The sequence below is a fragment of the Micromys minutus genome (assembly GCF_963924665.1).
Source record: "Micromys minutus genome assembly, chromosome: 3".
NCBI classification, from domain to species: Eukaryota; Metazoa; Chordata; class Mammalia; order Rodentia; family Muridae; genus Micromys; species Micromys minutus.
Genome location: NC_137972.1, coordinates 16,484,440 through 16,509,476, shown reverse-complemented (window position 1 = coordinate 16,509,476; position 25,037 = coordinate 16,484,440). Strand labels below are relative to the sequence as shown.

At 45.2% G+C, this 25,037-nt stretch overlaps 1 protein-coding gene across 2 annotated transcripts; it reads right to left on the bottom strand.

The window, feature by feature from the left end:
* Window positions 1–210: 210 nt before the first annotated feature.
* YBX3 (Y-box binding protein 3) lies at window positions 211–23,212 on the bottom strand (the record flags this gene model as incomplete). Of its 2 annotated transcripts, XM_080914607.1 has the most annotated exons (10): window positions 211–764; window positions 3,051–3,147; window positions 3,608–3,779; window positions 5,423–5,514; window positions 10,491–10,697; window positions 13,797–13,919; window positions 15,799–15,888; window positions 18,373–18,406; window positions 19,287–19,350; window positions 22,754–23,212. In XM_080914607.1, the coding sequence occupies 9 exons, from the start codon at window positions 22,989–22,991 to the stop codon at window positions 3,082–3,084; spliced, it is 1,086 nt and encodes a 361-aa protein (XP_080770733.1). In that variant the 3' UTR covers window positions 211–764; window positions 3,051–3,081. The 2 variants fall into 2 exon arrangements, with proteins under 2 accessions (XP_080770733.1, XP_080770732.1); XM_080914606.1 differs by lacking the exon at window positions 10,491–10,697 and having other exon boundaries at window positions 22,754–22,991.
* Window positions 23,213–25,037: the final 1,825 nt, after the last annotated feature.

Here is a 25,037-nt window from a genome sequence, read left to right as displayed (position 1 = left end):
ACAGCATTTCTCAGGGCTGGGGAGATGGGGGTCAGAGCACAGGCTGCTCTTCTGAAAGACAAGTTTGATTCCTAATACCCACACGGCAGCTCACAGCCCTAACTCTCCAACACCCTTTTCGAGCCTGAGTGTACCATGCACACATGGTACAGCGACAGCCACACAGGTAAAACATTCATTCACACAAGAAAGAGGAGGAAGAAGCAAAGCTTTTCCTTTGAAGGTAAAAATTTTATTTTTGAGGAACTTGTTACTGCACATTTCAGAGAGAGCTATGTAAGAAAGCAAAAATGTTCTCCCCCTCATCCTAGGAATAAATAAGGGCATAAAATTTCTTCTTAAATCATGACACTTGGAAGTTTAGCACCAGCATCCAAAATGAACAACAAAGGAAAAAGAGCATTTACTATATATTTCAGATTTCTTTGGTTGGGTCAATCCCCATGTGGTATTAATATTTCTTCTTTTAATTCATATTACCAAAACAGTAAAAACCAGGAAAAAAATATAAAGCACTAGGTCGCTGAAACTGGGGAGGCTGCTCTCCTGGCCTGTGCAGGTTCCCGGGGTACGGCTCGATGGACACTGGCTGGCTCGTTCCCTTTGCGGTTGTTAGTTTCGTAGAGAATAGCAGTAAACATTCTAATGTCCAAATCTTGGTTAGTCTTCCGTTTTATTGCTTAGATGTTTCTTTGGTGTTGGTAAGGTCGTGGGTGTGCTTTTTTTTGCCTTGTTTTTGAATGGTCATTAATTCTTAAGGTCACCTGGAAGAAATTAAAAATCAAACTTTAAGAGTGATATACAATGACCAAAAGTCAGGACAAATAGGGAAAAATCATTTCCATATAATTCAAAATTATTTGCAAGGCTCTAAATCAGGTCTATGTCTTACACAGGCATAATGGGATGAAAATTCTTACTTTTTAATGAAACAATTCTACAAAGCACAATAATCAGTATATAGTAAGTATGTAAAAAGCCTTACATAATGAACACTGTAACCCAGTGTTGTAAGAGGGGCTGGCTGGCTATTAGCCTAACTCTACACACAGCTGAGTGGGTGTTAATGTAGGTCCTGAGGGAGAAATATCCATTCTGCCTAGAGAAGCAAGGAATGCTGCTACCACCCAGCAGGGCAGTGCACCCTCACAGACAGCCAACTCCAACCCCACAGCAAAGTACATCATAAACCCAAAACTGCACTTTCAAAAACCGGCATGGGCAGAGTGGGCTTTGTAAGAGTGGCAAGAGAGAAATACATAAAACAAAGTCAGAAGGGTGACAGGTAAAGAGCTGGGAATGAGCCAGGTGCTCAAGCACGAGACTGTAATTTGAACACTCAAGCCGAAGTTCAAGACTACAGTGAGTTAGTTGTTGGCCACCAGGAGCACACAGAATGAGCCTACCCAAGGAAAACTCCAAATCAAAATCACACATAGAATAAAGGTGTTAGCCTAATCCTAACAGCCACATCTCCTTGGCTGAACTTCAATCTACATAAACTGACAAGATCTTTAGCAAGACAGAAAAAGGGCTGCTCTTCTCTACTCCCCATCTTAATACCTCAGTTACTTCAAGCACTCCTATGACAGCCCTAGCCCTAGTCCCTAGTCTGCTCTCGTGATCGGCAGCGGACATATCAATGCAACATAGGATAGATATACAGCTCTATCTCTAATCCCCAAGCAGGCCAGAGCTGCAAAGGACTCACTAGATCTTATACCAAACTACATGAACACAAAACAACACAGATCAGAAGACGGGCAAAGAAAAAACATTCACATTTATGCTGCAGGTAACACTTTCCTAGGATTTAAAATCAGGCTTTGGTCAGGAAGTTTTAAATGGACAAACTGGGCCCGGTATGGTGGTGCAGGCTTGCAATCCTAGCACTACAGTGGACACTGAGTTCAGACAGCCTGGAATACATAGACCATCTTTTTGTCTGTTCTTTGTGACAGAGCTTCTCTGTATAGCTCTGGCTGCCCTGAAACTAACAGATCCACCTGCCTCTGCCTTCTATGTGCTGGAAATAAGGTATACGCTAACACTCTTAGCTACTAAGACTGTCTTTTAAAAACAAAAACAAAACAAAACAAAACAAAAAAAAAAGACCCTGGCTAGCAGGTGACAGAACAGCACTCATTTTCCTGAGTGTCCTTGCTGTGGAATTTACGAAAATCAGGACAAGATTCCAAACATTCACAGGGGAAGCTGGAGGCCTGTCTGTAACAGTGCTCCGTGAAAGACAGGGGATCCCTAGAGCTTGCTGGCCAGCCAGTCTAGCCACTGGGCTCAGTGAGACCCTGTCTCAGCAACTAACATGGAAAAGAACAAGAGGAACAAGCAACTTCTGCTCGATGCAAACACACAAAAGCCAACTGTCAGGCCAGGCTTGAGCCACAAGCCTGTAAACCCAAGCACTCAGGAAACTTAAAATAGGATTGCCTCAAGTTCAAAGGGGCAAATTCCAAGTTAGTCAGGGTTACAAACAATACATGCTACAAACCACCAGCAAACACATGCATGAAGCGCATGCAGTAAGTTGGGAGAAACGGCTCAGTGGGTTATGAGTGTTTGCTGCTCATGGAGGGGACTTTTAGTTTTCAGTAGCAACACTGGGTTGTTCCTAAGTGCCTATTTCATCTGTAGAGGATCTGACAGACTCTTCTGGACTCAGTGGGAACTGGCACTCACATGCACATATCCCCACACAAACACACAGACACCATGTTTTTATAAAAGCATTGTCTAAAAGCAGATAAAACTGGGCGGGGAAGTTGGCTCAGTGGGTTGTTATCCAAGCTTCTGAGCTCCATACTCATATCCCATGTTCAAAAGAACTGACTCACATTACAGAGAGTGGCAGCCATTAACCCGATCTCCGTATTTATACCCCAGCTTAGGTCCTGACCCCTATCCAGGGTCGATCCCAAATATACCGAGCATCCAACCATCCCCAGCCTGACACATAACCTCCCAGGTACAATGGAGAGCACTGCACACACAGTGGAATCCCAGGATGCTGCTGAGAACAGAGCAAGGCTCACCCTGCTGGTGGTGAAGGTGCCTGGGAGCCAGTCACTCGGCACTGCTCTGTTCGGTGGCTGGAGCGGGGTTCTCAGTAGGTGTTTCACCTGCCTTGGTCTGAAACAGAGCAAAACCACAAGCAAACTCCTTCAGAAAACCGTGTGGTGTTTAAGGGTAAAAGGTCTCAAGTTAATTTTCTTGCCTAGGAAGAAAAATAATGTAGGTTTTCCCTTTTCTTTCGTGTGTGTCAGAGACTAAGTGGCTTCTGACCAATGATTACCTTTCTCCCTAGAGTCCACAGCATGCAACCGCTGTAATTCTGTCCTTGTTCACCAGGGGTTTCTCTATTAACTGTTGTACTTCATAAGCTCCCAATCCCTGCTAGTCTAACTCCTCCAGAGACTGTTTAACAAACTCAAATCAAATGCTCAGCTCATGTTACAGGAAGAAAATATTGCCCACAAATGGTGCTTGGTAAGTGTTGTTTCACACGGGGAAAGACCGTCCTTAGGACTTTAAAGATGACAGAACTCCCCAGGATGATCTGGGTGTGTCCCTCCTTGGCTGCTGGCTTTACCTCTTTGCCATCTTGTGAAGCAGCGTTGAGGGGACGAGGGCGGCGCCTATAGTTGTAGGGGCGTCGGAATCCACGGCGGGCAGACGGCTGGTTTGGACCATTGGCCGCTTGCTGATTTTCTTTATCTTCAGCCTCTCCAATAGCAGGGGCAGGTCGTGGGCGAGCAGGTCCCCTAGAGAACGGAACAGAAACTATGTAAGATAGCTATATGTTGGAAGGTGGAATGTGTGGGATTGAAGGGTGAAGTGGGAGGGGTCCTTAAGGACACAGGATTGTTTAATATTGAGCCAAATGATTAACAAGTACTTGCTCAATCATACACCGACCAGATCAGCACACACTGATGCAATGAAGTTTTGGTGAAAACCCGTATTTCCCCATTCTTTTACTCTTTTGTTAATATTTGTAGTAAAACAATACAGCAAAATGCACAGGGTCCTAGCAGGCACTGTGATAGGCACCAAGGAAAATGGAGGAAGAAGCATGGCCCAGGCTATTGCCTACACATAGATCTTCTGGCAGATAAAGATTCTTACTGTCAGACTCCAAAGCAAGGAGTCACTATTGCAAAAACTGGAACCAGGCACGTAAGGAAGGCTGTAGTACAAATTCTTTCCCAGTCTGTTTTGGGTTTGCTTTAACAAACCCCTATTGATAATCAGCTAGTATGTTCAACCAATAAAATACATGAAAATGTCCCAAAGTCTGAATGAGGGAATAGTTCTCTAGTACCAGTGTTTTAGATCAAGGAGGGACATGTAAGATACACCATCGAGAAAGTCCCATTTGTGCCCCTCACCTCGAGGCTGACATGGTACTGACAAAAGCCTTTATTATGAAGCTTCCACAGGGGGATGGCTCTGTGGGCAAGAGCACATGCACCCTGAACATAGCCCCATACATGCTGAGGAACACGAACAAGGATGAAACCTAGTAAACCACCACCCAAAGGATCTCAGTCTAGTACAAATGAGAACAGCAAGAGACAAAGCACATTAAAATGGTGCACCCTTCACTGACAGTAATGTCAGTGCTACTGACACCAGGATGTACCGAGGACATTTTGGTAAGCACACCACTGAATAACTCCAACCCCCACCTCCTTTTATGTTTTCCCCCCTTTGAGACATGCCTCACTGTTTAGCCCTGTCTGGCATAAAAAGAGATTCACCTGCCCCTGCCTCTAGCTTTGAAGGACATTTTAAAATGTCCAAGGTACAGACCCGGTGGCTACAGCAGAGGTCAGAAACATGCCAGAGGACACAGAGCCACTAAACTCTTGGATTTTTCATGGGCTTTGTGTTCTACAGCCAGCTCTCAACGGCCCCAGTACACAGCCTTCATGATGAAAATGTTAGCCTTTCAATTCCTCTGCTTCCAACACACTAAGATGACCCATCCATGAATGCATATTGTTTAGTTTAGTAAAAAGCAAGCATTAAATCAGATATGGTGTCAAACACCTATAATTCCAGAGCTAAGGAGGAGTTCAAATTAGAGGCCAGCCAAGGACACATAATAAATATGAAGCAAGACTTGGCTAAAGTAAGACCCTGTGTCAAACAAACATGTAAAAAGATTTATGCCACTTCCAAATTGCAGGCCATGACCAGCCAGTTAAAGGGAGAACAGCATTCTGGTAGTAAAGAGGATGAATATCTTAATGTGTGAAGCCCTGAGCTGCTCCCCACCACAAATGATCAAGCTCATGACCAAAGTAACCGTGTCTTCAAACAAACATGGTCACGTAACAGACCCACGGTGCCCTCATCCACTCCACCATCCCTCTGAAAAACCCATGGCAAGCACTCATACCTGCGGAATCTCGGGCGATAGGTGGGATTCCGATGAACCTGGAGCTGTGCTCCCTCGGGGGCTCCATCCTTCATCTCTCCAATCTCGCCAGCCTAGAGGGCAATGATGCTGAAAATGAGCCAGGACACAGGGCAAGAAGGGCCAAAGCACACAGTCCCGTGAACAAGACCGGCTTTATAAAGCAAATCCGAGTCAAGAGTTTCGCAGTAACTAAGCCTGCTACTCACTGGCTATTTTTATGAATGACAGCAAAGAAATGACAACTCTCCCCTACCACAACAGCCTTTGCCCTTCCTTAGTGCAAGGCACCTAGCTTTCTGCGCAATACAATCTGACCCTTTCAATACTGAAGAGACTCTTTCAAGGGCTCGGCCAGTACTGCTCTCACCTAGTACGTGAGAAGAACTAGTTCCTAGCACCAAAAGCAGACTAACATATTTATGATAAAAGGAAATGCATTTCTGAGCAATAGAGCATGTTCAACTGCTTCAAACTCAGATGCACTGACCCACTTAGGTGCACAGGTTTCAAAGTCATGTTCATGTTACCCACAGACAGAGGCAGAGGAGGTGTCTGCCTGGCAAAAGGACTGGCTTCAACCCAGTCCTGATAAATCTTAAGCATACCTTTACCTATAGCTCTTCCTTGAAGCTTTTTCATCTGCTTATGACAAGTGTAATGTTTGTTTGGGGGGGGGGGGGATGGGAGAGGGCAATTGTTAAGACAAACTACTACAAACGAAGCCTTGGCTAGCCTCAAATGTGTGATCCTTCTGTCTCAGTCTACCAAGGGTTAGAATTCATGTGCAGCTACCACCCTACCACCCGCAGCTTAAAAATTCCTAGGCTGGATATAAGTCTCTCAGACTGGTGACCTCGATTTGCACATGATGAACAGAGCCTCAGTCAGCGAAGTACTTGCCTGGTAAGCTGGAGTACTTTGAATTTGGATCCCTAGCACTCATGTAAAAAGCAGGCATGCATCTGCAATCCCAAAACTGGGAGGCGGAACTGGGCAGATCCCTGGAGTCCACTGAATAACCAATTTCAATCAGAGATCCTGCCTCAAAAAATAACATAGAGGGGGGCAGAGATTGCTCAAAGGTTAAGAGCACCTGAGTTCAATTTCTAACACCCACATAGTGGCTCACAATTACTTCTAACTCCAGTTCTAATGATCTGTCCTGATCTCCAAAGGTATGAGGAAGCATGTATACAGAACAGCCATACATTCATGCAAAAGATCCTTTCTGCTCCCCCACTGCAACACAAAATAGCAAGAGAAACAATAACAAGAACAAAGAGGAAGACACCTGTCATGGATCTGACACAAACACACATACATTTACTCACAAAACAACCACCCACCCCAACCCTGCCAACCATGCCTAAGCCCACTGAGGCAGAAAGAATACCATGATTTAAGATCAATCTAGGCTGCTTAAAGAGACCTTGTCTCAACAACAAACAGAAACAACCACGCCTTTGCTTCACCTCTTCAAGAAACATGAGCATTTCCAGCATTCACCAGTATGCCCACTAGCTCTGTTATGATTCATTTCTTTTTTTACCCTGAATGAGGGAAGGCACCATGTTTACAATGTGAATGTGTCTGTTTTCAGCACACAAAGGAAACTAACTTTCTTTTAAGCTAGGATGTTTCATCATTGGTGGTTTTCAGATCTGAGCACCTAAGGTGGGATACATTTAATTCATTTACCTCTGAGAAGAAAAGCCACAAGGCAGAATAACCCATCTTTCCTACCCTGTGAGGTGGCCAGAACACTGCTGATATATGCCTTGGAGGGTAAAGTCTCTAGTTAGTGCTTCGAAAGGTCCCTTTAGCCTGAGAAAGCCTATTCCTCAAATGCTTAGTGTATTTGCGTATTTATTTATGCTTGTATGGACTCGTAGGTTTCGATTTTATTCAGTGAGCCATTATCTGTTACATTCGATACCTGCTAAGAGGAACTCCATATGCATGCTTACAGCCACTATTTAGAGTACTTCCTGCCTTTCTGGCATAGAATGGTTAAGGTTTTTTTACTGGCATTTTCTGTGACCCAGCTCAGAAAACAAGTATTTCTAAAAAGGGACTTCTTTTCAGCAAAGAATCCTACTGGGAAATAAGCAAGTGGAGATGAACCATGCTCAACACTGCTAGGGTATCCCTGCTTTGGGGTTTCTAAGTACATACTCACAGAACATACACATGCAACCCAACATGTCCCACGCCTACCTTGACTTGCCTCATCTAACAGCTTTGGTAGTTAAAAGTGAGGCTACAGGGAACTTAGCACACCCCCCCCCCCAAAGAAAAAAACAAAACCAAAAAACATTTGAATCCTTTACAGGTCCACGGGCTACAGAAAACCTAACGGCATCCCTATCAACCGCCAGGAGCATCAGTAACATGCGGTCTCTCTCCCCACTCACTCCCTGCCTCACTGAACACTAGTTATCAATCCTGACCACCATTTCCTTGATTTCTGATTCCCCCTATAGCCTAGTCATCAAAAGCAGGTAACTTCATGACGCTTACTCTAGGATCTGACTCCCATCCTGGCCTCGAAACATTTACTGAGCTTTAGCAGCAATGACCTGTCTTTGCCAAGATCTCATCCTATTCCCTCCTCACCGCTGACTCACCATCCCAACCAAATTAAGACTATGCTTAACGCCCTGACCACACAACCATCGAATAAAAGATAGGCAGAAAAGTCGCTGGTGCATTATCTTTGTTCGGTCATATATGTGCTTGGTTTCCTTCTTCTGGTGTTTCAAGACAGGACCTTTCGTGTGTGTGTGTGTGTGTGTGTGTGTGTGTGTGTGTGTGTGTATGTAGCCCTGGCTATCTCGGAACTGACTCTGAAGACGATGCAGGCAGGATTCAGACTCCGATGCTCGGATTAACGGTGTTAAAAACAGCTTGCCTGGCTGTACCATGTGCCTGTGTCGTGTGGGTATATAAACACAACCGTCCACCTGTAGAGGACCAAGGGCAGCCGGAGGTGTGGGTCCCTGCATCCCGCCATGTTTGAAACAGTTGTTGGCTTCTGTGGGGGTCAGTTCCTCCCGTGTCTCCACCTTGCTGGAGGGAGCTGGCAGCATAGGCACACAGCTCTGCACAGCTTCCCAGGGCTCCTGGGGGGCGTGCGCTCAGGCCCAAGGCTTGCATGGCAAGTGATTTGAGAACCATTACCAAAGTCATCCAAGTTCCTAATTGTTAAAAGAACTCAACTCTCTTTATAAGAAAAAACAACAAAAAATATGGAAGCAACATGCCTTAGTTCACAGACCAAAGACAAAATTAACATCTGCCCCTAGGAGGGGGCCATGGTACTGCTTCCTTCTCTCATCAACTACTCTCTGAAGCTTAGGGACTGTATCTTTTAAATACATATAACCATTATACTTGAGAATGGGGACCACTGGCTATTGACCACACACACACACACACACACACACACACACACACACACACCCTTCAGCTTACACAAGCACTGGCCTGTATGCTGCATCACTTCCCAGGATGCCGAGCACTGGTCCATAAAAGTTCACTCTGCAGTAGGAGTCAAAGACTTTTTCATATGAACTTAATACTTTGTAACTACCCAAGAGATCACCCTTCACTTTAAAAAAACAAAGAAAGTTTACAACAATGTCCTCCTCCAAGATGCCTAATTACAGAGAAAGTTTGAGCTGAGCTGTTGAAATGGCTGAAGACTGAATAACTGTGTATCCACTGTGCAGTAGCATGCATGAAAGAGTCTAACTGAAAAGTTGCTGCAGACATCCAACATGGACTCTGTTTCCAAGATGGAACAGCTATGGTCAGCATATTCCAAACAACCACATGCAGTTATATGTTGCCTAGAGTAAGCACACTGCTAGGAAAAAAAAAAATCAGCATGAAGTCACACGATACTCTCACACTGGCAAATCATTCTGCTCCTATCTTTAGTACAAACTATACTATTCTAAAAGTCATGTAAAAAAGCCACCACAATGGCTTCAGGAAGTGTGCGTGGTGTCCCAAATAGTAGAAATAACCCGGAAGGCACCCGGCGGAGTGCTCTTGCGGCGGAGTGCTCTTGCTTTCGTTTCCTAGAAGCCTCCGATGCTGCCTCATGTACCCAGCGTCCATACATCTGACACTGTTCGTTATTTTTAGCACATCTGTCAGGGCAGCTGTTGAAGCGTTAGAAGTGACAAACAAGAAGCCTGGTAGAAACAACAGCATGCATGATGGGAACGGGAGGAGTGTAGCAAACAGATTGAACATAATGTTCAGTCAAAACATTTGGGGGGGATTGAACATAATGTTCAGTCAAAACATTTGGGGGGGTGAGGGGTGGTGAAGCCCAAGGACACTTAAGGAGGAGAGAGCTGTGGCTGGTGACTAAAAAGGACCCACTCTCAGCTTCCCAAGCTCCCTGGGAATTGAAAAGCTGGTGTAAAGCTTATTAAGGGATTCTCAAAGGCTCTAGCGATTTCCAATGCTCAACAATATCCATTCTGCTAGTGCACCACGGAAACAGCACTCTCATCTGATTTGGTAGTTTACATTTTTCACTCTATGGCATGCCCCTCCCTCGTGTCTAAATACAACATTCTAATACAAGTAGCTCATGCCTCCCCATTTAACAGGCAAACAAATTCATCTCTCCAAAACTTGATTTTCTCAAAAAGTGAAAGAAACTATTAAAATTGAGGACCTTTTTCGAGTTCTTTAAAAAAAGTTTATTTGCCTCAGTATGTAGCAGAGGTAAGCCCTGAACTCAGACTCCCCCTGCCTCAGCATGCTTCATCATGCCTGGCTCTTTCTCCTTAGACATCTATAAACTAGACACGCTACCTATTGTCCTATATGAAAATCATGGCTCATGATGTACTTCTAAAAATGTTACAGGTGCTCTAAACAACAGGCAGAGTGGGCCCAGCACGGCTTTGGTAGCACAGGAAGCTGCAAGCAATGTGTTACTTCCGAGCGCTGGAGTTGAAGGAGGAGGAGGAGGCAGAGAAGGACGAAGGGTGAGGACTGCTGAGGAGTCTCGGGTGCATTTTACCTGCATTCTGTTGGGATGGGGAAAGACCCGTGAGCGACGGTCAAAGGTCTGTCCCACGTGGTAAGGCGGGAAACGCCGCTGCCGGTATGGAGGGCGATACTGGGGGCGGCGCAGCTGATTCCTGGCCCCAGAGAACTGCCCATCTGCGGCAGGGGGCTCAAATCCTTCACTGCTGCCGCTCCCTTCCTCCTCCTCCTCCCCAGCGTACTAGCGAAGCAAAGAAACATAGTTTCAGAAGAAGTTACAGCGAGGCAAGAACCAAAGAATACCACTTAGGATGAGCTACCACCAGGAAAAACCCCAACTCCCAGAGCGATGACCCTTCATTGTGAAGACACAACATTGTGCAGCTGCAAAGAATGTAGCCCAGACAATTCAGTGACTGACTGGGATAAACTACATGGAGATTAAAGTAGATCTATGCAGATATCACACCGAGCAGCAGAGAAGCAAGAGCAAATCAATCTATTACCAAACCTAAGGATACAGAATTAGATAGAACAGCAGCTTTACACAGTTTGGCTCTTTTCAGTGTGTGTCCCAAATTCACCCACTGGGGAAAAGAACTGTCAGGGGAAAAAACAAAAACCTCACGATGTCATCAGTAGATTTGACCAGGGCAGTAAGCTTCCTAGGGCAGCTGGCTCTCTGGAAGCCTTCCCGGCTACAAAGACAAAGCACTACCACAACTCCACTAAGACGCTCTCTCTCCAGCATATGGTGATTCTCAGGATAGAATGGCAATCTCTCAAAGACCAAGCACAAGGCAGACAGAAGAGTCAGACTGTCTTCGTCGGGCAATGCCAGTCTTCTCTCCCCATGTGCACAGGACTTTCAATTGAAATGTTACCAGTATTAATGAGTTATTTTAAGTATTCAAAATTAATTTTAATTTCTAATATAATAGCAATATCATACCATTAATGATTTTGAGATCCTTAACATCATCTAAGCCTAAAGGTAGGTTCAAAAATTGAACAGCATGATGGCTAAGATCACACACTTCTTTTCTATGTAAAAATAAGGTTCAATTGTATTTTCATAGCAGTAAATCCTAAATTCTAAAATATAAAACTCATTTCCCTTTTTTTACTTTAAAAACTAAACATCCCTAAAGAACTTATTAACTCAAATCTCACTTTAAAGAATATGAAATAACAAAGTCTTACAAGAAATACCTGTAATTCTTTAACTGAATTGAGAACTAGTAAGCTAAAGACAAGTTTCTCTTAGAAGATGGGTTACTTTAGCTTCAGAGCCTCCATACCAATCCCACACGCCCAACTACTAAAAATTCCCCACAAAACTGGTTTGGTCTAACTTCACAAACCATAACACACTGTTCTGAGGGACTGGGCTTAACTCAAGGGCCCGTCCATGTCAGGCAGGGATGCTGCCACTGAGCCACAGCCCAGCCCTTTGACTTTCCATTTGGAGACAGTGTCTCCTAAGTTACTCAAGCTGGCCTTGAACTCACTCTGTAGCCCAAACAGGGCTTGCACTTGCGATCCTCCTGCCTCAGCCTCCCGAGTAGCTGGGATTACAGACCTGCGCCACCAGGCCTAGCTCATTCTACTCTTTATAAAACCTGTATGAATAAATGATTCACAGTTATGTAAAGATATATTTTGCATAAAAATATTCACCACATAAATTTCTGAAGGCATTATCTCTCAGCTCGTACCCATTAATCTTTCATAGACCTCTATAGAGCAATCACCATGGCACCACCCTAGCTGACCATGCTCTCATCAGTACAGTGGAAGACTGCCACACAGACCAACTTCCTTTCTTTTCTAACTCTTGGAGAGAAAAATGTTCAAGAAATATTTTTACTTAAGATTTTTCTACCATATTTACTTCTGAATTGACCTAGACATTAAACTGATCATAGCTACAGATCTGGAATGTGAATGAACTGAGTCAAAGCAGACTGCCCATTTCTACCTCTGCCCCTCAAAGACAGTGGAAGACATGTATGTACCTGAATGTGTGTACATACGTGTGGAGGCTAGAAGATGGCACTGGATATTCTTGAGACAGGGTCTCTCCTTGAAGCAGCTCATGGATGAGCTGCGGGCACTTGTCCAGCACTCAGGGTTACTGATATCTGCAACAGCACCCAGTGCGCGCTGGAATCGGGTCTTCCTGTCTGTATGGCAGGTGCTGTACTGACCAAGCCTTTTCCCCCACCCTCATGAATTGTTAATAAAACATAGAAGTCAAAGAAAAAAATAAGCATATGGAATATAAGAAATGCAGTAAATCAACAGGACAGCAGTGTACGGCAGTTTGAAAGCAGAAGCACATAGAAGATGTTTAGTAACAAAGTGGCACCAAGTCATTTCCATCTGTGTGTTTTTTCTTTGCAGCTCTGGCTAGTCTGGAACCCAGAAATCTGCCTGCTTCACCCTTCCAAGTGCTAGGATTAAAGACATGAGCCACCATAACTAGCTGATCTGAAGACATTTTGTTCTTTTGAGATTTTTCTGAGCTTTTCTTTGTGTGACACAGATAACTTCCCTACTGTGCTCAGATCCCTGACTGTTAAATCTGTAGCGCTGGAAGCAGGTTCTACATTAAAAATACAGACCACTACATTACCACACCTTCTTAATGAAATCTAACAGGGTCCTTATATTTACCTTGAGAATATTCTTTCAAACTCAACCGAAGAATGTTCCAGCGAGATTCACCTTACCTAAACATGTCTCACATGGATCCAAACTAAATCAAAGCCCCAAGGATTTGTAATTCCTCACTTTACTTTGAACTAAGAACAAAAGCCTTTCCTACACCAAGTAAGCCCTTAGCTGCAGCACATCACCCAACACAGCTGAGGCCAGCACGCCCCATGGACCTGAGACACCCCCACTCTTTCTTGCCAGACAAATGCAGAATTTCTTAGAGGCCAGCTGTCTCAGCATCAAGGCAGGAAACAAGTTGCAAAGCTCTGATGGGAACCTCAATCCCGATGCCAATAAGCACGACATAATGAGGATCTGGCCAAAGGAAGAAAAAGCCTTTGGACAACTTGGCACCTTCATTAAATCTGGTTATGAGATAAGTGAATGTTACTTGCAGCCAACTCTACCCTAAATGATACAACTTTTGACAGGCAAGCTTCCAATGGGACCTGTAGCTATGAATACATTTCTGGGCATTAAAACTTTCTTTTCAAAAAATAACCCTGTGCCGTATGTCTAGAACATGGCACTTTCAAACATGGTATTGATCAGTTCCTAAGTTCATTCAGTTTCACATGAGAACATCTGCAATCAGTGGTTAGGGACACAGACAACATACATTACGGGGAGGTCCACGGCGCCGGCCATAGTACCCGCGCCTGTACCGGCGCCGGTCAGCAGCATAGCGACTTCCTTCTACAGGAACTCCATCTGGGCCAGTCACGTTTGCTGCTTCAGCACCCTAGAATAAAACAAAAGTCTTCAAATTAAAAAAAAGTAACCAAGTAACCCCCTACAGTAATAGTAAGCTACAGGGTTGAGAACCCCTGCTGTGATCTCAAGAATAGTGCTTTTACTAACTTAATTAGGGTACCTGACCTCTAGAGCTACATACCTATGGCTTGAGATGCTCTACACCCTTGTCTGATCAGCCAAGTTTAGGAGCAGTGTGTGGCATTAAATAATAAAAAATCAGGCAAACAGTTCCAGGGCACCATGCCACACTACCCTCAGCTACTGTCCCCGGCAGTGGACATGCCCTCCTGCAACTCTCTGCCACAAACTCTGCTCCCATTCCCAGCAGCTGCCTCCTATGGTTACTTGTCACAATTCCCACTAGCCTGAAAAAAAAAAAAGAATCAAAACTCTAAAAACTTGTAATTTATCTATCAGACTTAGATCAGTAAATTCTCACTCCACAAACATCCACACAACAAACTTAGCTCCAAACGATATGATATAATTTGCCCACCTATATAAGACCAATTGTCCTATAATCATCTCTTATAAGATATTCATAGCTACCTGTGGCTATTTATAGCCACACAGAGGTGAGTCATCTTTTCCTCCTCCATCTTGGCTTCTTCTATCCTTTTTCTTCCCCTCCTCCCCTATCTCTCTGGCCTCAAAAAGGTCTGTCCCTGCCTTAATTTTTCGGTATCCAACCACAGGCCTGACCTTATCTTGTGCCTGCCCTCACCTGCATATCAACCACAAGTGTGCATATATCAAACAAGAATGAATGAACACAAGATACTTCAACTGAAAAGAGACAAAATACTAAGAAACCTTAGCACATGCTTAGCTTGGCAGAAACAAGAAAAAGCCCCTGACTTAGTAAGTCTCCATACATTCCTCCTTTCGGCCTTTCTGTTATATTTTGACATTGACTTAGATCTTTTTCTACCCCTAAGGGCTAGGGAATGAAGCTAGAAACTCAAGCATGCTAGGCAGCAAGCATTCTAACAGTTATATCCCCAGCTACCACATCACCAAATTCACCTGCACCAAACCTGGATAAAAAAGCCCTACTTCTTGCAGATATAGGAGCCTGGCCAGTCCGGGCCTTCAATCACACATTCTGGATTATGCAACTAGGTGTAAAAGTACATCAAGATCTGGCCAGCGTGAATCCTGGCTATCACATCCTGGTGCTTCCCAAAGTCATCCTGCATACCTGCCTGGAGCCTAAACTCTGGACTGTGTGAGTGTGTGGAGATCAGAGACAAGAACACCTATTGGAAAGTTTTGTCTCCTAGGTCCCTTGGAGCAACCTATATAAGAAATAGGCAGCATACACTACCCAGGAGGCTGCTGTATGCAACCATTGCACACCAGAATCCACCAGGAGAGAAAGCTGGTCGGCTTAATTGGCTGCAGTCAAAGGTTATTATTGAGGTGGGAGGGGCATGCTTTTGAGACAGAATGTTACCCTGTAGCATAGTCTAGCCCCAAACCTACAACACTCCTCTTCCTTCAGCCTTTCCAGTGCAGGGATCATATAGCACCGTGCCTAGTTTATGTGGCGCTAGGTACTGAGCCATGAGTTCCATGCATGCTAAGCAAACACTCTAACTGGGTTACGTGTGTAGACCAAGACAGTGTGAGGTCCAAACTGAAATGTGTCTTAGACTTTGGAGAAACCAGGCTTTCTTCCAGAGTTCCTTTATTAAACAAAGTAAAATATAAAGCATGCTGAATATTTATAATGGCATCCAGTAAAAATTTTTCTGCTTCCACTTCCCATCACACAAAAGTTAAATATTATTTCAGAGGCTGCAAAGCCACATATTATCCAGTAAAACCATGTGCAGGCACTCTTTACAATACCAGCTTCTCACCTTTTCTCCTTCAACCACATCAAACTCTACAGTTTCTCCATCCCCCACACTGCGCAGATACTTGCGTGGATTATTCTTCTTGATGGCAGTCTGTCAAGGAAACAGAAAACATCACTGAAGTGTATTTCTGTACTATAATGTGTTCATCAATTTCATGTTAGCCAGAATACTATCTGTGTATATTTTGCTTAAAAATAATTTCCCTCATTCTTACATTAACCTGCATCTCCAAACACTCTTACACCACAGTGTACATTTCTTTCCTAATTTGTGGGATGCTTCAAAATGTATCCGGGTGGGTGGTAAAGAGATGTAGTCCCCACATACACCTGCTCCACCCTGTCACCCAATCAAGACATTGAATCAGACTGTAACATCAAACCATGAGGCTCCTAAGGTTCTGTCTCTGGTCCCTCCCATGAGGGCAAAAATGCCTGCATGTGACCGTATATAAACACTGACAAGGTTTGGTTACAGAAGCTTTTTTACATGGAGTAGCACATGGCTCAGTAGTTGTGCGCACACAATGCTCTTGCAAAGGACTTGATTTGGGCTCCCACACCCACGGTATGTAGACACCTGCCTGTAACTGCAAAGGATCTAAGGTCCTCTTCTGGTCTCCATCAGTACTGCACACATTTGTATAGAACCCACACACATACACATAAAAAGCAATTAAAATGTGGGGCTGTGTATAATGATATGCCTGTAACACTAGCATCCGGGAGGCGGAAGTGGAGGTTAGGGCATTTAACACTAAATTCTTTCTCAGAAGTACAGAAGGACGACTTAGTGGCTAATGTTTGAAATTATCAGCACTTGATGAGGCAGGAGGATTATTATGAACTTGAGGCCAACCTGGGCAACCAGAAGTTCAAGACCACTGTAAACAAAGTAAAAACTTGTGTCACAAAAATAAATGAACACATTAGTGATAAAAAAGAAATATCAAGGAGATAGACCTTTATGCCCATAAACCAGATAGTTTCAGGATTGATGGCACATAGTGTAAAATTTGGTTTCTGAGGCATTCCACTTGATAGAAGAAACATGGGGTGGTGACTTAACTGAGTCACAATGCTAAGATTACACTATCTGAATTTTCAGCAGTTTCCACCTTACAGGCCAGCTATCAACAGAGAACTTGAAGAACCATGCTACCTAAGGCATCTGCGCCTCTATCATCTGCTTAAGAAAAGGCTCTTTCTCATTTTCAAGTACAGTGAGAGAAGAAGCCGCAACAAATTTCCACTTCCCTGGTTGGCATCTCTAAACAGTTAAAGGGCTGGGGAGTTTCTATAGAACTAGGTCAGCCTTATTTTATAAAGCGATTAGACATGTGTAATCCAGCCTTCCTTTACTAAGTAGGAGGGAGAGAAGAGGGGGAAAAGTGATCCAATAGGGCAGAGACCTCACCCACTCCACAAGGAGGCAGCTCAGGACAGGATGTATGCACACACAGCATGAACATTTAGCCATTCCCAAAAACAGCCCCTCCCTGCTGGCTTGTTCCCTTTTTCCTGTTAAACTGGGCAGGCCTCAACACACTGAAGTGACTCACTACACTGCCTCATGGGGCTGGAATCGGGTCATTAGCTCACAGGCGAGGAGGCTGGGTACCAGCATGAAAAGTCCTTTCTCTCAGCAGTCACTGAACAGGGTGCTTCTCCCAAAGGTCATTAGCCTCCACACATTACAAGCAGCACTTCCGTTCAGTCTGCTAGGACTCTAAAGTCATCGTATCTCAACAAATCCACTCCAACTATCTCGGTACAGCAGAAACGTATTCCTAGGCAGACCTAGGAAGGATGGAAAATACAGCTAGAGAGGTTTTTAGATGTGGTTGTCTCCAACTGCCAAACTTCAGCCCAACACAAACCCAGACCTGAGGGACGTGTACGGCTTGGCAGCTGTACAGGACCACGTGCCACTGCCACGATTTCTTATCAAGATTCTCAAAATGGCAGGCCTCTTTCAGACTGAATATACAAAAGGAGCAGCAAAAAAGGGTGTGACCTCTCTTAACCCACTTTATAAAGCAAACAATCTAGGCCAGTAATAATGAGCATCTGAGGACTCAGACACACGAAGCAGAGGCCCACAATACCCACTTGCTCTTTTCTCCAAACTCAAAGAAACTGTCCTCGGACTTGTGCTAGATAATGTCTCAACCAACGGGAGAGAAAACTATCTATGAAATGGAAGCTTTCTCATGTCCAAGACACACACATCTAATCCTCTTCTGGGTGCCGTTCACAATCAAAGGAGTTTTATCCAACACCAGCTCAGGTGGGTTCTGGTCAAGCACCACACCATTAGGCCAGTGCTGACATGGAAGCAGATTTTTTTTTTCTGCTAATGACTCACAGGCTTTAAAAATCAGAAAGTAATTTAACTGAATATGACTTCAATGAAACTTGAAAACCCAAATGTGTGGAAAGTTTTATATAGTGGGGCAGGAAGGTGTATCTGCCACTCTTGATAATGTTGAACTTAGTTCTCATTCTAAAATGAGTTCAAAGACACTACAATCTCTTGCAGGACTCACACAGTCAATGCATACACTCCGCTTACCTGGTGTACAAACACATCTTCTTTGGTGTCATTTCTGTTGGGAGGCAGAAAAGAAAAATAAAAACTCACAATTAAAGGAGGGGTCTGAACATTCAGAGAAGCTTCAAAGAGCAAATGCATTATGAACAAAGATCAAGACCTAAAAAGAAAAAACACCTTTTAAATAGTTTGTCCTTTCAAAACAGTTATCAAGAATCAATTCCCACAACCCTCCTCCCTCATGCCCCTTCCCTGCTCCACAATGCAATGTGGCGAACCAAGCACTGGCTTCCACACACAGGAACACCCATTTGCTCTCATGCCTTTCTCAATCACATGCTATGAAATCAGAGCCCTAAATTTTCCTCCCAGCAAAAGCAAGACAGTCAAAAGGACAGGGCACAGCTGTGAACTAGGCTCTCCTTACACTGAAACTTAAAACAGCCTTCCCACCACCCCACCCTAACCTCCACCCAACCCAGACAGATAAGAAACTGGAGGAATTGGTTTTAAAAAGCAAGAAAACAGAAAAGCATCAACACCCTGTATTTCCAAGCAGCCTGTGGTTACCTCAGTTCTGATATGGTCACAAGTCACAAGTTCCCTGCTGGACTTGGAGCAGACCAGATCAGGGCTTACAGCCCAACTCAGTTACTCTCTAGTTTGTGACCTTAAGGAAAGTTGCTTAAGCAGGCTCTCTTTTCTCCATCTGTGAAATTACAGATGTGGACTATATTTTCATTTCTGACTGTAGTTTTAATCTCTGTTCTAAATGGTAGAGTACATGAATGTTCTAGAAATGCATATTAATATTTAATGACCAACAGCTTATAAAGGAAACTATTTACCATGCTTAGGAATCTCTTAATAAAGTGGAACAATGGACTTGTAACTCCTGTTGCTACCAAGTAGATACAAGACATTCAGACACATACCTGTTTATAAATCCATATCCATTTCTGACGTTGAACCATTTGACAGTGCCAAGGACTTTGGTGGCTAAAAAATAGGATTAAGCAGATATGTTAGCACCTGACTTACAAAGAGCTAAATCTTCTATCACTAAGGCCCTGATATCATTACACAAAGCCAAAATACCCTTGGGTAAACCATTAATGGCTTAATTCCAAAAATACATAAAAATAAATAAATCAAATGTGGAACTGTGATAAAGAGATGATTATTTCAAGTCTAAGGTTTTCTTTTGTGAAGATTTTTTTTTTAAACCAAGGACTCAGGGGATGGCCATGTGTCTGGACAATTCTGCAGCAATTAAAACTCAGAAAGGTGGTTGAGAAAAAAACACGCTGGTAAAGATTCAATACCAAGGGAGAGGCGGCTGCATATGCCTATAAATCCAGCACTTTAAAGGTGGAAGCAGGAAGATCAGGAATCTGAAGCCAGCAGATACTAAAGACCGTTGTTAAAAACAAACAAAAAAACTCCAGAAAGTTCCCAGGGCTGGGGCCTTGGCTTAGTTGTTAAGAGTACTTCAAGTTCCCAAATTCATTCACGAGGCAACAGGTGTGAGCCTCAGAACAAAAGCAAACCAACAACTAGGAAAAAGTGACAGGAAACACACAACACATTCCATTTATTCACCCAGGCACTGCCAATGTGCAAAGGAAGAGCCACAGAGAAAGAACAGATAAGCTGGGTCATCTTATCAATTCAAACCTTAATAAGCAACACCGTAGCCCCTTCTTAGTAATCAATTTGACAAAGATAGAATGAAACTGGTGGCCAAATGAGGGTTGGTCAGATGTCCAGAGGAATATCAGAGCTGATGCTGTCTCACCCCAGTTCTGTCCTTACTACTGAGACATGACACAACAGGCCCCTTCACACCAAAGGCCCCTTCACACCTGCTGTCTCCCCCTGCTCAGAAGGGAACCCTCGCATTTGCTAGTTGATTGACTACTATTCTCCACCCTCTGTCATCGGCAGGATAATTTCCCTACAATGCCTCACTTGAAAATTAAGAATCTAAATTTTGTAGATTCCAAATATGACTGCTGGGATCAATGGTGAATGTCAGATTTAGTATCTCCAGGAAATAGATAGGTCTGAACCAAGGAAATGCATCAGACAGTCATCAACACTCGGTGAAACAGAAAACCTGGCAAGAAGGGAAAAGCTCAGGGGTAGACAAGCCAGATCTACTGCCTCTCAGAGAGATGCTGTGGCTCTGTGTGGCACAGGATAGACTTGCACAAGCCTCTTAGCTTTCTTTGATGAGCTCCCCAGCACTTAGTTTAAAGCCAATCCAATGTGAGCTGCAGAGCAAATGAGAAAAGAAAAAAAAAAAAAATACACCTCGGATGTCAACATAGTGAAGAAGTCAGGTTTGGATAAACAATATGGCCTCTATATCAGGATTCCACTGGAGAGGATTTTGTGTGTCTTTCAAAAACTCTGAATGTACAGATACATACAGATACACACTGAGGTTCTGAAAGAAACATAGAAACACTACAAACCCAGTGTGGGGGTGCACACCTGTAATCCTGCCCCTTGGGAGGTAGAGGCAGGATAACAAGTTAAAGGTTATCCTCTGCTACAAAGTGGGTGTGACCAAGGCCAGCCTGGGCTACTTCATGAGATCAATCTCCAAAAAATAAATAAATAAATAAAATAAAAATAAATATAAAGCAAAGCTAAAACAGATACAGGAAGAGAGGGAAAGGCAATGATAAAAGCAGAGAGGGGAAGATGGGAAGTCTGTTTTCACCGTTGAAGGTGTCCCTTTACTTCTCAAACTGTTTTTTAAAATACTAACTGTACAAATATTCCCAAGAGCTTCCTATAACCAAATTAATTCACACTTCTAATATTATATTCAAGTACACAACACGGAGTTGGTTGGTAGACTAAGCCTATACCAGGTTTTTTTACTTGGATAAGCTTGTTTTCCCTAAAAGACCACATGGTAGAAACTAAACCAACATTAAGGGCTCCTCACAGAGCGTCCAAGATATCTATTTCAGTCAGTACTGAGTCCAGAACATTTTGGGTATCCATGTGTCTGCTTGGCACAGGAGATGGCAGACCACATAGGACAAAGACAAACAGTGCCGAAATGTCAGGTGGAGGCTTGCCCTTCAGTTTCAGAGTCTGGACCTTTGAGTGTCAGGAGGAAAAACATCAGACTCATCACCACGCATCTGGTAGACACAGAGCTAAACTGCTAGAGATTTCGGATATTAACCTTCGTTTATCGCCCCCCCCCATACACACATCTACAAAGATATTATCTACTTTCCTCATCTTATAAGTGCAAGGATCAAGTAAAAACCTGTAGGATTCCATCTGCCCCTAGTAAGGTATCATTAAGAACCTGCTTAGGCTAGCAACACAGGGTTCTATCTTTCATTTTACGTGGAAGTGGTCCAAGGGGCGTCTAGTAGAAAGTGCCACAATCCAACACACCCACAAAGCCTTTAAGGAACTTTTTAGTGCGGGTGGGGGGAAAAAATTGGCAGGAACTGAGTTTTTAAAGCACTAGGAAAACAAGAACCAGAGGATTGTCGGGGATGAGGAACACATTTCTACTTCTTCCACAATGTTCCTTCAGCTTTCTTGCTAAATGGGGAGGAAGCTCGGAGAGCAGGCGAGCCCAGTCGGCCCCACCTAGAAACAGTGAACATTTCAGAAGCATCCTACACCATCTGTTAACTTTCCTGTTTCGGATAGCGAGCCACATGCGCACGCACACACCCTCGGGGGAGCTTATCCACCACCCACCTGCTAGGCCGGCCTGTGGAAGGCCTCACACCCGGCGTTCCTTAAGGAAGATGAGGACATTCAAACATGCGAGAAGATACGACAGCCACCATTGCAAACCCTCTGCCCCCTCCCCCCAATCTCCAGTCCCCACCTTCCCGTTTCCCTTCCAGTCAATAACTCCGTAAGGTTGTTTTGGACACAAGTCCTACTCCACTTCCGACTAAGTTTCTCCCAGCCGTCACACCACGTGTGTTCCCACGGTGCGGGAGAGGGAAACGTGAAGCAATTGGTGGGTACTGGAAGGCTCTTTGCATCTGTGGGCACAGCAAGGGGAGGAGGGTGCCCGCCCCAAGTTTCCCCGGGCGTTGCAACATCCCTGTGCCGGCATATGGCCCGCAGGAGCATGGCGGCTGTCCCAAGCCCACGAGGGAAGGGCGTCGGGACAGACACCTGACCCTACCAGGCCATGGGAGGAAAAAATACACCACACAATCAAGTCTTCCCGAGCCACCCTTCCCGTGCCTCCCCGGAGTCCCATTCTCCCCCCTCGAGTAAACGTGCTGCTTTCCGGACCCACAGCAAAGGCTCCCCAGACCTGGCCCACGTGTCCCAGCCCGCCCTGCATCCACGTCCATCCTCGCCCCCCGTCTCTCCAGGGCTGCAGCCGGGGACTCACCGAGAACTTTCTTCTCCGCGTCCTCGCTTCCCGCGGGGGCTGATGAGGCCGGGGCGGGCCCGGGGGCTGCGTCTCCGCCGGGGCTCCCCGCGAGCAGCGCGGCGGGCGCCGGGGCCTGGGGCGCGCCGCTGGCCGCCGGGCTCTTCGGCGCGGGGTCCGGGGGCGCCGCGGCGGGCGCGTCGGCCGCGGCCTGCGGGAGCGTGGTGCCGCCGGTGGTGGCCTCGCCCGCCTCGCTCATGCCGCCTCTCCGCTCTCTCCGGGCACCTCGGTGTCGGTTGGCGGCGGTTAGCGCGGTGGCGGTCGCGGCGGCCGGCTCGTTCTCGGGGAGGCCGGTGCGGATCGCGCGGCGCGGCGGCGGGCGGCGGCTCGAGGGCGGGGGGGACGCGCGCGCTCGCGGTGTCGCTGGGTCTCCCGGCCCCGAAGATGGCCCCGCGCAAGTGCTCGCGGGCGGCGGGCGGGCTGGCGGGCGCGGGGCGGGGAGAGAGAGGGAGAGGGTGGGGAAAAAGCCGCCGTGGCTGCTCATTAGCATTTAAAGGCGCCTGCGCCACTCGGCAGGGCTCCCGGAGCTGGTGAGTCCGGGGATGCCGGCACCTGGGCGAGGTCGTGGTGGAGCAGAGACGTGCCCTCCCCGAGACACCTTTCACCTGAGCCTGCTTCTAGGGCAGCCACTCAGCGTCTTAAAACAAAAGAAACCTCTTTTACGTTTGCGCATCCAGCAGACACCAGAAAGTATTTTGGGCGCTGCGATTGGGAACGAGAATAACCTGGGAACTGAGGTTGCCCCCCCCCCCCCCCGCGCCCGGTAATACTAGTACTTCAGAGGCTGAGACTGGAATGTCACTGTGAGTAGTAGCCTAGCTTGGACTACTGAGACTGTGCTTCAGCTACCACTCCTTCCAAGTAGTAACACCAAAACAGGCAAGGGGTTGGAGATGTAGCTTTGGGGGATTCAGTGCTTTCCTAGCAGGCACAGTGCCCTGAGTCTAGGCGTGGATTAGTTCAAGGTCATCACGGGCAAAGGAAGTTTGCAGGCTGTAAGAGATTCTCTCCAAAACAGCTGCAGCTGTGTGCGCTTATGGGAACACCGCCCTCACCCCCCAACAAAACAAAACCTCTCATAAAATCAAAAGGCCCCATTTAGCGACTTCACAAGTGAGAAAATTAAAATCGAGACCTTCCAGAAATACTGCAAATACGGGGTTTACACCAGTTAGAAGCAACAGATAATACGCTGTTAATATGTATTTAATAACCTACGCTGAAAGATTGGAATAAACCCACATCATACCTTTTGCTCCAGTTGGCTATAATTAGCTCTAAACTGGGGAAAGCTTGAGCAACTGAGAGTTGGGCCTGCAAGATGGCTTAGCAGGTAAAGGCTTGATCTCCAAGTCTGACCACCTGAGTTCCATTCCTGGATCTACCGATGGAAGAAGATAATCAACTCCCTCAAGTTGTTCTGACCTCCGTACATGTGCCATGGCACCAGCATGCAGCCCCACAACCCCCATAAATGTAAAACAAACAAACCTCTCTGTCTGCCTCTCTGTCCTTTCCCATTAGTACTGTGGTAAAAGTTTCCTGCTGTCCTGTTCAGCTTAAAGACATTTTTAAGGAAAGGGAAACAAGAGTCCTCCTGGTCTCTAGGATGAGACATACAAGAGGAAGATCAACCATAAACACTCGTAGCAGGGGAGTCCACATTACCCTTTACAGAGAGAAGTTTAACTCGAGACCAAAGAACTGAGACCTGTACCAAAGACTGTCTGGAATATAGGGTCATTTCTCCCCTGGAACTCAAAACAGTACCTCTCTTTAGTAACCAAATTAATCTAGGCCAGCTCCTCAGTGTCCCAGAGTCCTTTGTGAAAGTTTCCCAAAAGTGCTGTGACATGAGGCTAAGTTGTACATGTTCGAAGTGTCTGGTCCAATGAAAGTTTTCATCTAAAATTCCCAGTTTCCCCACGTATTTACCTTCCTTTCACCCCCAGGAAGTGTTGATTAAGTCACCCTCTGCCATTAAAATGGTAGCTCTCAAGTGCAACTCAAATTCTTGCATTTCCACTGGTTATCACAATCCCAAGCCTACAATTTGCACATAGTAAATGTTTGCAAAATGAAAACAATGGATACTAAATTATTCCGAATCCTTGTACCTATTACTTATCAATGCAGTCCTTATCAATATAGTACATTCATGACAAATACAATTTAAAAAAATTGTTGGGTAGGTGAGATGGCTCAGCAGGTGTTGCCCCACCTGTTGACCTGATTTCAATTCCCT